The following is a 14,262-nucleotide window of genomic DNA, read 5'->3' on the forward strand; positions in this document are numbered from 1 at the left end:
GAAAAGCCTGTCACTACCCCCAGGTGACTTGCAGCAACTTGGCTGAATATCATACACATATAGTCTACAATTCCCAGTTTAACGGATGCAACTGGTTAAGTAAAAACTCATCGATTAGACAGGGTATTGTATCTCAGGGTATATTTAACATGTAATGTATATGGATGCATTTCTGAGACCTTGGGTTTACCCCCAACCAGAGTCCTAAACCCACTCAAATGAGTCCAAAAACAAGTTTAAAGTCAATCTAAATGACCTAACAGCTGTAAAAGAAGCTAACCTATGCCTAACACCAGTAAATAACTCACTAAAACCAAAAAATAAAATCTGAAAAATCATCAAATATGTCTGGAAAAAATCAAGTTTAGTAAAGCTGTACCCCAAAATGACAATGTTCACCCCACCTATGGGTAAAACTCATTAATCTAAGTCTATAAACAGTTTATAAATCATCCTAAACACACAATTTTAGTCTAAAACATCATCAAAAGTGGGTACAAAAAATAAAAACCCATCATGAAAACCAGGATTTGGCCATCGTTAGGCAGGGTATGGTGGTATTTCTACTCCCATCGTTAAGCCGTGGGTATAGCATCTAAGGGTATAGTATATTGAGGTATACCTGTACAGTACACTAAAAGCATGCCACTACCCTCACGTGACTTGGTGATGACTGGCCGAGTACCATCTACTGAAAAGCTTGTCCCTACCACTCATGTGACTTTGGAGAGACTTAGTTGAGTACCATCTACTGAAAGAGTGTCACTACCCTCATATGACTTGGAGCAACTTGGCTCCAGTGCTGACCATTTACTGAAAAGTGCATTGCTAGCTCCCAATCATGATGGTCCACACTGAATGTGTCAAGGCTTGCAGGCAAGTGTTGAAAAGCACTGGTAAAAAGACATTAAAGCAATGCAGCCATGGTCCCAGAAGCTAAACCTTAAAACAAACCAGTGAATGGCTGATTATGGCTGTCCTATCCCCCGGACTTCACAGGATTAAAAAATATATATATCCATATGATCCCTACAGGCAGCAACAGGAGGCTAATGTGGTGCAAGAATAATGGGCAAAAATCCACTCCTACCCTATTCTCCTTGTACAAAAAATCATAACAAAAGAGTAGGAGAGCAGTCACCTTTCATAATCCATTCTGCAAAGGTGGTTACAGTCAACATGAATTAAATCTATGATCCATCATCCAATCCTACACTGCCCCATGAGGGAGCGTAGGAGCCCGGGGCTAGGCAGTTGGTCCTGACATTTAAGATGAGAGTGACCAGCCTCACTCATCCCTGAGTGGTATTACATGAGCAATCAACCCCACCCCACTCCCTTGGATATAAACCTTCACCGGCTCAATCCGACTGGAGAACAATAATTACCCACCAAAACCACTAGGCGCCAAAAAATCTGGTTATATGGTTACCACCCAGTGTAGTAAATGCTTTCTTGGTGTACAGGGAAACCATTTGGCTTGTCACTCAGTGTAGAGTCACCCACAGGCTGGGAAGGAAGAGGGAAAGAATGAAGGAAAGAAAGACAGATGGGGAGTGTAAAAGTCACCCGTAGGCAGAAGGACAAGGAAAGAATGAAGGAAAGAAAGACAGAAGAGAATGGAAGGAAAGAAGGATGGAGAGGAAAGGGCAGACACCCGAGAGCAGCACTAAATCGAGTGAGTGGATGGTGAGCGCCCCCAAATATTAATACTAAAGTAGAGCGAACAATAATATGAACCACTGATAATAATTATATAAATGACATAATAATAATAACAATACTAATAATACAGTAATAATAATTAATAATAATAATAATAATAATGTTACTGTATTAATAAGAAAGAATCTTAATTTCTTTCTGTTCACTAACAGTGAGATGTTCTATAGCTATTAGAAATAAAAAAAAGAAATTAACCATTATTTTCATATGCTAATATTTTGTCAAAATTAAAGACAGTCCACTGCTGAGTGCATTTTATCCCAACTTCTCATTCATCCTATACTAATATGACACCACCCCTGCACAGTCAGAGAATTTCTGATGTACTCTAACATTTACTTAACACAAAAATAAATAAATGATGAGGTGATGAACTTGGCCCATGGTGAATCCCAGACCACAATCACTGATGAGCTACCTATGCAATGACTCCCACGACTATCATAACATAAGGCCTGGTGGTGTGATGACATCTAAGGCCATATTCTCACCAGGCCATTTTCTGGTAGCCCGGGAGGTACTGTAGGAGAAGTTGAATGACTGGGGTGACGCTTCACGGTGACTAGGTTCTCCTCCTCATGGCCCCTAGTGGAAACCCCATGCTGGTCTTTCTCTTCATCCTCGGGAAGACCGTCGAACTCTCGGTAGTGGCTGATGATGTACCGTTTAGACCTGAGGGACATTATTAACTGCATGAACTGGACTCTTCTGATCACATAAATGTAGTCAACAAAAGATACACGGTATAGTAGAGTACTGTAAAACAGTGTTAACATGGCATTCAGCAGGTCATAAACTGGAATAAGCTCAAATAACTGTTCTCTCAGAATTTTTATAACTTTGAATATTTGGTCACATATAAATATATACAGTATGCAGCATGTATTAAGGAGATCTATGCTCAACAGTAGTGAGACCTGAACAGTACAGGAAGAGGATATTTATGGGCTTAAAAGTACTTAAAGGACAATGAACAGATGTGTAATGTACACTTGAATGTGAGTACTGTGGGGGGAGGGGAAGGCCTAGGATTGCAGCTGAAGAGCACAGAGGAAGGATGGGACTTGAATGTACAGTGGACCCTAGCTATTACAGATTAAATGGGAGAAAACCTGATCCAACAAAGGTGACAGTTCTTTATAACCTATGGTCCCCCTCTGATGTGGGATTTCAAGAACATGTCCGAAAATAAATGAGTACAACAGAATATTCTGGTACTAAAAGTAAAAACTATACCCATATTACACTAACGTGGCTATAATTTTGCTTCTTGCAGCCTATTTCAAATCCTTGTCAATGCACTTCTTCATAACTAGTACAATATTACTAGTCTGCTATTACAACTAGGGAATCACAATGAGGAAAGGGCAATTTCAGACCAGGTTGGAGTAAAACAGGTTGGGAACATATGTTTTGTACTAATATCCAATGCACACTAGTTAGAAGACACTGTTTGTTTTAACCGACAGAAGTTCAGTGGCCTCTGAAGTGTCCGTTAAATCTGATATATGGTCTAATGAGATCCATTAAAGCGAGGATCTACAGCATTGGTGCTGTGATGAGAATAGTAGACTGATATGGTTTGAGTATGCTGAGAGGGTGAAGGATGACAGCTGTGTGTGGATGGTGAGAGATGTGAATGTCAAGGGTAGGGTTGTGGGTGGTAAACCTAAAAAGACCTGGAATGGGGCCATAGAGTGTGGCCTCAGGGATAGGGCACTGAACAGGGAGGCTGTCAGAGACCAAGCAGCAGGCTGAGTCACCATTAACTCCTAAATACCGAAGCACGTCAATGTAAGTGTTGACCACTTTAGCCCTCTCAGCCGAATCACATCAATTTAGCGCGCCTTGCAAAAAAAACTGCCTGCACATTGCTCTGCCCCGATTGTGGTGTATATCCCTTCAAGCCAATGAGAACTAACCCCTCCGGCCTCGGGTTGGGTGATCCGGCCACTCTGGGGGCAGGGGGGGTCACCCCCCCTTCTCAGACCACCCATTGCCTGAATGTTTTGTCATCTGTCACGTAATAACCTCTCTGAAGACCCTCCCACCCTTCTGTACGCCCCAATAGGACGTTGTTAGTCGAAGTTTACCCCTCCCCCAACCACGAGGCCCATTCCATCTCCCTCCAGCCCCCCCCACCTTCCCCCCCTACCTTGTATACTTCTACCTACCCTACCCCCTCCCTCCCTTTCAGCCCCATACTACCCTCCTACCCCCAGTAAACCATCGTGTGATGGCAAGCACGCAGCTTGGCTTGCTCTCCCCCATGCCCCCCTCCCCCCACCTCCAACACATGTACATCCTCTTTATACGTATGGCCTCCCTGATTTTATATTTTTTTTCCTGTGCCTTTCCGTACCTGAACACAATAAATGCTTCTCTGTATACTATTCTATACATGCAAACACATGCAATCACAGGCATCTGAGCCCCAGCCCCCTCACTACCACCCAGTCCCATCCGCCCACCACCAACCCTCCACCTCGATATAGTAAAGACAGTTACATTTTCCCTTTTCCTTTGCATGCATCTGCAACAATATTGAACAATATTCTACTTCCCTTCATGGGAATATAAACATTTGCTGTTTCTGAGAAGTTTCTGAAGTACCATGAGGCACTGCAGGATTACTCCCCATACATGAATTATTTCCTCACACCTGCAAACACACCTGCTTGCATGGTTGATATGCTAAATCACACAGATTTTGTTTCAACTAGCCAAACTGGTTGTTACTGTAAATGATCTCCCAAGGTTCACTGTACTCGTTGTGGGCCTTCTCCCTGATCGAATTTTATCTCCCCACACGTACAAACACATCTGTTTTCATAGTAGTTGGTCAAGAACAAACTAAAGTGCCTTACTTTGATAAGAAAAGATGGTTTTATCCAACCTCCATACCTATAAACCTTCTCTTCACAGGGTACTTTATCTCCCCAAAAGCAAGTAATCTCCCCCACACCCCAAAACACCTGTTCTCGGGCTTGGTGTGATATATGATATTTGCAATGACCTATTTCAGTAATAGCAATAGTTAATTATCAAAACTATGGGGGCTTTCAAAAATTTTGGGGTACCTACTTTATTTTTTTTTCAAATTTGACTCGATTGTGCGGTAACCATTAGGCCTAGGGGAGTGCCGATTGTGCTGTCAGGTGTGTAAATTCTTCCTCTCTAGCTAGAACATATTGATTTTCCCCTTGGTGAAAGTTGAAAAAACACCCCCTAATTGCGGCTCCAGTGACAGACGAGCTAGATCGAATTGCGGTATTTAGGGGTTAAGTAACCAAGGCTGATGCATGCAAGCATGCTGCAGCTTTTATAAACAATAAGATAATGATATAACACACATACAAAAGCACGCATGCACGAACGAGCGCACGTGTGCACGCACACACACACACACACACACATGCATGCAAACACAATCACGCATATGCATGCACATGCACGTGTGCATCACATATGTGCATGTGCGCACACGCACACACGAGAAGCGATACTGACTTTCAACAGTAACCATTGTCTGACTAAACCTTTTCACCACTTTTCATCATTAAGTTTTTCTCTGATGAATAAACCCATCCACTGTTACCTAAAATTAATTACCAAATTTATTAAGCAATGGCTGGTCATACCAAATGTATTAAACAATGGTGAGTCTTTAAAGATTTGTAGTTCATTCACTGGTAGAGGTTTACCATATCCTTCTCAGTCATGACATAGCTACATACAGTATCATTTTTCTAACTCTTCTGATGGTCCATTATTTTACAGGATTATAAGGCCTTCAACTTTGAATGAACGAACATGGATATCTAATTTTCCATACATACATACATACATACATATATACAACATTTAATCTTGTGTTGCCCCATGAGGAATGTAGAAGCCTGGGGGTAGGCAAGTTGGTCCTGACATTCAAGATGAGTGACCAGCCTCACTCATCCCTGAGTGGCAATATGTGAGCAATAAACCCCAATCGCCCCTTGGATATAATCCTACACAGGCTCAATGTGGATGGAGTGCCTTAATTACCCACTAAACCATGAGGCACCGTAGTCTGGTTATATGGTTACCATCCAGTGTAGTAAATGGTTTCCTGGTGTACAGGAAACCATCTGGCTGTCACACAATGTAGAGTCACCCTCAGACAGAAGGGGAAAGAGAGAAGGAAAAACACACGGAAGAGGAATGAAGAAAGGAAAGGGCAGCAACCTGAGAGCTGCACTACATCAAGTGAGAGGATGGTGAGTGCCCCCACCTACCACCTTCCACCTAGTAGTAATCACTTCTCTTGAAATAAATTATATGTACAAGGCATCACTGTAATGAAACTGTACTTCAACCTACTTCACATACATGAGCTACATATACAATAATGCTGTACCTGAGAAGCAGATAAGGGTCAAATGGAAAGAAGGAGTCGAGGGTAGTCTTAACAGTATAATCATCTTGTAGTCTCGCAGATGGGATGCCCAGCCGCTTATTGTTCTCCATGATGGTGTAGCAATATGCCAGCTGGAACCTCCGCGTCACAGCAGCAAAGTTGCTCACCACTGGGGCAGCACACATTCGCAGGGGTTAAGTCGGCTCAGTACTAAACGCTCCAGGTTCAGTCCACGTGCCAGTTTAAGCTCTGAGAATTAAATGTATGTTTATGCTGTTAATGCATATGCTGATGCTGTTACTGAAGCAGCCTTAGTTATCATAATCCCTATGGTTTTTGTTCTTAAGATTTTATATATCCCTAGTTCTGCTGGTATCCTCGGATACATAGAAAATATTACCAACATATTCTTTACTTGCCTCAAAGGATGCCATTACACTGGATCAAGTTGATCAATGGTGCAAAGCTGGCTCAAAATACCACTCATATTCAATGTATAACTAGCCTTTTTAACCTCAAAAGTGCCAAAACTTCTACATAAACTCCTATCCCATATGCTGATACCAGGATTATTATTATTATTATTATTATTTTTTTCAATTTTTGAAAAATCTTTGCATATAAAGTTGTAAAGAAATGCCTGGTGTATCTGCCAGGAGGTTTTATGATTTCTAGTGCTGCAACAAAACCGATATGCTGAACCGATATACTGTATTGCCGATTTTGATGTTTTTGACAATACCAAACTGATTCTGATATTTGCCCTCAAAATCAGCAGCAAACTGGATAAGAACAACAGTGTTAATATACTTTTATATGGACTTCTATGATAATTTGCAATAACCTGTCTGTATGTCCTTATGTTGATTACTATACTTGCATACGTGGCTTAATGAATTATTAGTCTTCTTGCATCCCACCTTGTACTACTGTGAAGTGACATAATCTTCCAGCCAAAACAGATGACACTGGCAGACTGCAATGAGTCAGTCCCTGAGAAAGCTTGTCTTTTATTATATGAATCTTCAACTCCTTACCAGATCTTGTAAATATGTCAATGTTCAAACATATAAGATTTCCAATGATAGGGGGGGGGGGGGGAAAGTAGCTAAAAAGTTTTCTTCAGACACGAAATACAGTAAATACCGTTTGGAATCAGGGATGAAGTTATTCAATGGAGTTGTATGTCCATACCCCTAAATGTAAATACCGAGAGTTTCTGACAGTTTCTTCTGATGGAAGAAATACATGTATACCGTAATATACTATACCCCTATATGTGATACCCCGGCATAACAATGGGGGTAGAAACACCACCATACCCCACCTAAAGATGGCCAAACCCCGGTTTAACGATGGGTTTTGATTGTTAAAAAAACGATTTTGATGATATTTTAGACTAAAGCTGTGTGTTTGGGTTGATTTACAAATTGTTTTTAGACTTTGATTAATGTGTTTCAGCCACAGGTGGGGTGAACAATGTCAATCTGGGGTACAGTTTACTAAGCTTTATCTTATCCAGACTTACATTCGACAATTTTCAGATTTTATTTGTTGTTTTAGTGAGTTATTTACAGGTGTTAGGCTTAGGTTAGCGTCTTTTACAGCTGTCAGGCGATTTAGATAGGCTTTAAACTTATTTTTGGGCTCATTTGGGTGGGTTTAGAGCTTGGTTAGGGGGGAAACCCAGGGCTCAAAAATGCATACCTATACAGTACCTTACGTTTATCTACCCCGAGATAAGATACCCCGCCTATCAATGGGTTTTTACTTAATCAACTGCATCGTTAAACTGGGGTATACCTGTGCATTTCTGCTGCATCAATAAAAGTGGTCACCACTATAAATTTTTACATGAACTGCTGTCCTGTCTATAAGATGGAATTTGGTAATTTATCATACCACTAAAATCAACATAATTACTGTAGCCATCATTTAAACGAACAGTCAGACTTCATATACAATACCCTCGCGTCCAGTACGTATTTGTCCAGAACTATTCGCATCCAGTACAGTCGGCAAAAAAAATAAATAAATACAGTAAAACCTTGATATACCGGACTTCAGTAGACCAGAATTCGCTTTTATCAGACTCAAGGAGCTACCAGACTAAATTCCTATATATTGGAAAAAGTCCAATAAAACTAGAAGCAATCTGAACTGCCTGACCACTTCAGCTATGTTCACCACAATAAGATAAATAAAAGACATGCTTATCAGTGTATAGTACAGTATTATTATATATATTATACCATTTGATTAATGTAGTGAAGTTACAACACACTACAGTATCGGAATGGCAGTCAAAACAGTTTAAAAACCGTTGGTGCGATCCAGACTAATGTCTGATATATTGGAAAAAGTCCGGATTAGCAGGGGGAAGTTCAGATATTGCTTTTATTGGAATTTCACATTTTTCGGAATGGTTTGGGCCCCAATTACCTCATTATAGTGAGGTCTTACCGTAAATAAATAAAATAATTTATTACTACAGTGTGGATTTGTTAGGCTAGTATAGATCGGCTGCGCAAGGTGGGCCAAATCCAAGGAGCTCTTCTCTAGTACTGACGTGCTGCATCCAGTACTGCTACCCACGTGCATGCAAGAAGATGGCCAACACTGAAGAATGTTTCCCTTGTACTGCCGCGCCAGTCCAGCACGCCTTCCTTGTGACTCGTGATGTGTGCCAATCAAATTGCAGTACTGCTGTCATGTGAATGCACCCAAGCTTTATGATTTATGACAGAAGTTGAGGCAGAGAGGCCTCCTCATGATCCTGAAGGTCCTCCTCCAGGGGGTCTAAAGTCTTAGTTGTGTAAAAATGTGGTTAAGTTGAATTTTGAGGGGACTTTTTCAAGGATGGTCTTACATTATTCATTTTTCCCATAAGGTCTGTTGTTTGTCCAGTACAGATTTAGTCCAGTACGGTAGTAATGTCTGACAAAAATATCGTACTGGACGGGAGGGTACCGAAGTATGAACAATTACCAATTACTCATAAGATCCTCTGGCAACTAAGTTGATTGTTTGCCATGTGGCCAACATGAAATTGTTTAGGACCCACCACCATGGTTTTCATAGATAAAATGATACACAAAATTAAACAGTGATGACAGGATAGCTCCCCCCCCCCCCCCCCCGATAAGGGCTAAGACGTTGCCCCTGGGTAGAGGACTTAGGTTTTGGAGAGTGTAGCACTTTATGACCGAATGCCCTTCCTGCTGTCTACCCATAACCCTTGGGTGGACTTGAACCTCCGATCCTCCGGTCAGGGCGCTCTAACCCACTGAGCCACAGCTGCTGAGAGAATTAATACTATATTTCAATTCTCAATATTTTAGCTTTTGGCCTGTTTGAGGATGCAGCTAACAACAACTATTAATTTTCTCTTTTTTAAGGCAAGCACATTCAGTTTTTAATTTCTATTTTCAAAAAATAACCTAGTACTGTAGTTTGCAGCTATATACCATAATAATGAAAATGAAATACAAAATAAAAGTAATCCCTCTAATATCCGGACGCCCACTATCTGAACATCCCCACTAACTGGACATAATCGTCCCGGGATCCAATATTCCCAAAATGGTCCGAAAACCGCAAAAAATTTGGGGGGGGGGGGGAGAGAGAGAGAGAGAGAGAGAGAGAGATTTTTTCCCGCCCGTAATTTGAACTTGGCATGCGGGGTGCAGGACAGTTTTGTTGTGGCGCGTCATTCCTCCGACATCCGCTAGAGCGCCCCTGCATCCTCCCCACTGTAACATAAATTAACGAGTGTTTTTGGTTTAGAAAATGGTTTTAAGAGTGGAAAGACTTAAAGTCCAGAGTGCAAACACTTATTTCATTAAGGTAAAATGGAGCGCAAGTAAGACAAGAGTGCGCAGAGTGAAGAGAATGGAATTCTCAGTGCGAATGACTAAGTTCAGTGCAAGACTTCATGAACAGTGTACAGCAAGTGCTTCAGAAAATCCTTCTTACTGACAGAGTCTGAGAGGAGGTGGTTATTCATCGAGATGGCCATGGACTTGCTGTCAGTAGGCAGAATGTTTCATACTGTACTCTACTGTATTTTCCATACAATACTTACCTCAAACACCTCATTTCACTCTTTTATGTCCCTTATTGGTGTGAATATGCTGTGTCTTAGGTGTTATGCATCTGCAGTAGGGAAGTGTTTTCAGAGTTAGGCTAGGTTAGGGTCCATAACTACCAGTCCAGGAGCCAGGGATTTGTAAGTACCCAGAATGTTTAATATTGTATGAACCTACCTCAAAAACCTCATTTTATGCTTCTTTTGCATTTATTTCAGTCTTTTATGTCCCTTATTGGTGTGATTTGGGTCTTAAATAGGTGCTATGCATGTCCAGAGGGAGTTGTATAGGTGTTTTTCTGAGTCAGGCTAGGTTAGGGTCCATAACTTCCAGTCCAGGAGCCAGGGACTTGTAAGTACCCAGAATGTTTAATACTGTATGAACCTACCTCAAAAACCTCATTTTATGCTTCATTTGCATTTATTTCAGTCTTTTATGTCCCTTATTGGTGTGATTTGGGTCTTAAATAGGTGCTATGCATGTCCAGAGGGAGTTGTATAGGTGTTTTTCTGAGTTAGGGTCCATAATTACAAGTCCAGAAGGCTGGGGCCGAATATCCGGACAGGACCACTATCCAGACATGCCTATGGCTCTATTACGTCGGATATTGGAGGGATTACTGTACAGGAATATTCACCAATAAATGCTGGTAAGATATTTTGTTCCTAGCATTATGCTGGTAAGATATTTTGTCTAGCATTATGCTGATAATCTGCAGTTCCTGGTACCTGTATACACTGTATAGTTTATGAAAACTCTAACATGCTTGCATGTGTCAGCCTTGATGACCTAATAGCAGTTCTTCTTGTTGCTCAATCTCTGGCAACCTCCCTATTCAGCACCTTATCCTTGAGATCACACTCTACGGTCTCATCCCAAGTCTTGGGTTTTATGGTTACAACCCACCATTGTAAATCAATTCCTGGGTCACAGGAAACCATTTGGCTTGTCACTCAGTGTAAAGCTACCTCAAGTAGAAAGAAGAGTAAAAGAAACTGACATGAAGGAAAAGAACACACAAGACGAGAGGGGGGATGACACAGGGTAGAATGAGGAAGGGGAAGGAAAAGTATGCAGCACTACATCAAGTGAGTGGATGATGGCTGCCACCACCTGACATCACCTTCATTTTTGTGCTGAGCAAAAAATCAAAACCTTCTTCCACTCCAATGATACCATTCAGTTCAATTCACCAAACTTTTCTTACATACTTCCAACAAACACTTCATTCCAATCTCTCCATTAAACTTCATTAACTCTATATACATCTCATCAACACCTGATGCCTTCCCATTCCACAGCTTCTTCATTTCAGCCAGTGTCACATTTCCCTACATTTCTTTTCTGTGGAACACCAAAACCAAACATGTTTACTACTGCTCTGCTTTCACAATTGACATTCATTAGCCTTTCAAAGTATTATTTCCATCTGCTTCTTATTTCCCCTCTTATCCTTCACACATTTGCACATTTCTCTACTTTCAACTGTACATTTTCACATTTCTTTCCTAAAAAGTTTCATATTTTTCTTCCAAGATCATCACTTACCCCCTTTTTATCTCCCTCTCCCTTTGCTAATCTCTTTATGTGTTCCTTACTCTCAATATTTTCTCTCCTCTCATTTGAATCCCTTTCTTGCATCCAATATAACCAATTTTACTTTTGCACTACAATCTCAACCTATACATCCCACCAAGATGCTCCTTTCTTACTAACTGCTACCCTCACTACATCACACACATGTATACACACCACAAGTTTTCCAAATCCATATGCTCCCAATTTAGCAACTCTTAATTTTTAGCTCCTATTTATTTGCCACTGCTGTAATTCTCAGCTTCTCCACTTTCAGTGCTTCACCCTGAATACTCTTCTTTCCTTTTAACGACAACACTCATCACAGTTTTACCTTGCATAATACAATCATATGATAGATGAACTACCACATTGTCCTTTCACCACCATGTCAAAGTGATTTCCATGCATCCTTCTCTCTACATGCAAATAATCAAGCAGACCATTTTCATCAACTCTGTTTCCATACACCATGTACATGTGTATTTGTGAGCTTCTTTGTGCTTACAATAGGATTAACTAAAGCAAAACTTCCGTTCTTGGTATGTCCTTCAATGTCCATTAATGTTCTCTTCTGGCGCTCTCCTAGCACTTTCTAGAAAGCCCTGTCAGAGGTCAAACACTCCTCCCCAGCCTTGTACCAACATATGACACCACACAGTCTCATTCATCTAAATTTATACCTAAAATGCTTCATTAACTTCAGGGTCCAAAACTGCACACATAGTACGAACAGCAAAGTAGAAAGACACAAGAATTATGTAGGGAAGGCAGTATGGGACTGAATGTGAGTCTGGAAATGAATAAGAAAGAGCATATGGAGGGGGAGGGGGAAGAAAAAAAAAAATTAAAAGAAAAGAAGACAAGCTGATATAAAGACATGAAATAGCTACAGTATTCACTGCGACAAACATATCATGTCACCCTGCAATGAGATGACAAAGGATGTGTGGAACTTACTTTTGGTGTTTTCTGAGTAGTCTCGGTACCTGAAGGTGAAGACATAGAAGATAGTCTGGCAGGCAAAATAAAAGGGAGCATGAAGCACGATGTCCTCGTAGTTCCTAGCACGGGTTTCTTCCTGCAGAGGGATAATGAATGGTTAGGTGCTGTATCTAGTGATCTTTCTGTCTATCTGCTCAAGTCTAGTTATTCACAGCAAGGTACCAACAGATTATGAAAACTTTTATGTGTCCCTCTCTGATAATACACGTGAAGCACTCTTACTTGTATGTCTACTAACTTGTGACTCTGACATAACCATTTCTGGATATTTCTGTTTCTCTTTTCTGACTCATTAATGATTCCACCTGCAACAAACGACCTATCCTATTATGGAGTTACATAAAACTATGTATTGTAACGTTCATTTTGTTTCATTTCGTTTTTTAAAGGCTCCAACATGCTTGCATGCATCGGCCTTGGTCACCTAATGGTGGCGCTCCATGCTGCACGATCCATTGCAGCCCCCAATATTAACACTTCTCACCTTCCTCACCCAATTATCATCCCCCATCCTCTCCACATGTCCAAACCATCTCAATCTACCTCTCCTCATCACAACACCATTACACTCCAGTCCCATCCTATCTCTCAACTCTTCCATCGTAAACCCAGCTCCCCCAGACCTTGCACACAGAGACGCACTACACATCCACCTAATCATTGTCATTTTTGTATGTCTGAGCCGGCAAATATCCTCCTCCTTTACTGCCCAGGTCTCATTACCATACAGTATTACACTCCTAAAACATGCTGTATACAAAGACCCCTTAGCACGTAGGGAGAGCCCTCTCAATGTCAGAAGAAGCAACAGCTCCCTGAACTTCTTCCAACCACTTCTCACCCTAGCCACAGAGCTAGCTCCAGCCCCACCTCCAGCACACAACATGTCTCACAAATAACAAAACTCTTCCACACACTCAAGAGATTCACCAGCAAGTTCAATCCTTTCACGCCTGACAATCTCCACCTGCTCTCCCCGACACGCCACACGTATAAAATCAGCATTATCTTGCAGTCTACCTCTGATACCACTACATCTCTTGTGCACCCATTTATCACAAACATCGCACAAGATGGAATTACTTCCCACGCCCTTGTGACACTCTGCACATGGCCACTCTCCCTCGTCTTTGAGAGTACCGCCACCAACCCTAGATATCATCACTTTTGTTTTATCTGCATTTACCCTTAAGCCCTTGTGCCCCATAACATCTCTCCACTTCCTAAACCTTTCCTCAACCTCCCTTTCGTTCTCTGCAATCAACATCAAATCATCAGCATACAACATCTCCCATGGGAGATGTACTGTAACCCCCTGGGGGTAGGGGGGTTTTCAAGAATACTCCCCCAGTATCCCTGCTTGTCGTAAAAGGCGACTAAAAGGGTTGGCGGAGGTTAGTGCCCCTCCCCGGAAAATAACAAACTAAAAAACAAACAAGAAGCCTCGGACAAGGACTGACCAAACGATGACGA

The 14,262-nt window shown here is 41.4% G+C and overlaps 1 protein-coding gene across 1 annotated transcript in view; it reads right to left on the reverse strand.

Moving 5' to 3' along the window:
• Tif-IA (RNA polymerase I-specific transcription initiation factor RRN3 homolog Tif-IA) overlaps positions 1-14,262 on the reverse strand; it is a 124,605-nt gene that overhangs the window by 33,107 nt on the left and 77,236 nt on the right. Inside the window, exon 7 of the mRNA XM_080267289.1 lies at positions 12,745-12,865. Coding sequence (XP_080123415.1) covers positions 12,745-12,865 — 121 coding nt within the window. The remainder of the gene's footprint in view (positions 1-12,744; positions 12,866-14,262) is intronic.

Source organism: Coenobita brevimanus, chromosome 23, assembly GCF_032717465.1.
Source record: "Coenobita brevimanus isolate Jiangsu-jjx chromosome 23, ASM3271746v2, whole genome shotgun sequence".
In the NCBI taxonomy this organism is placed as follows: Eukaryota; Metazoa; Arthropoda; class Malacostraca; order Decapoda; family Coenobitidae; genus Coenobita; species Coenobita brevimanus.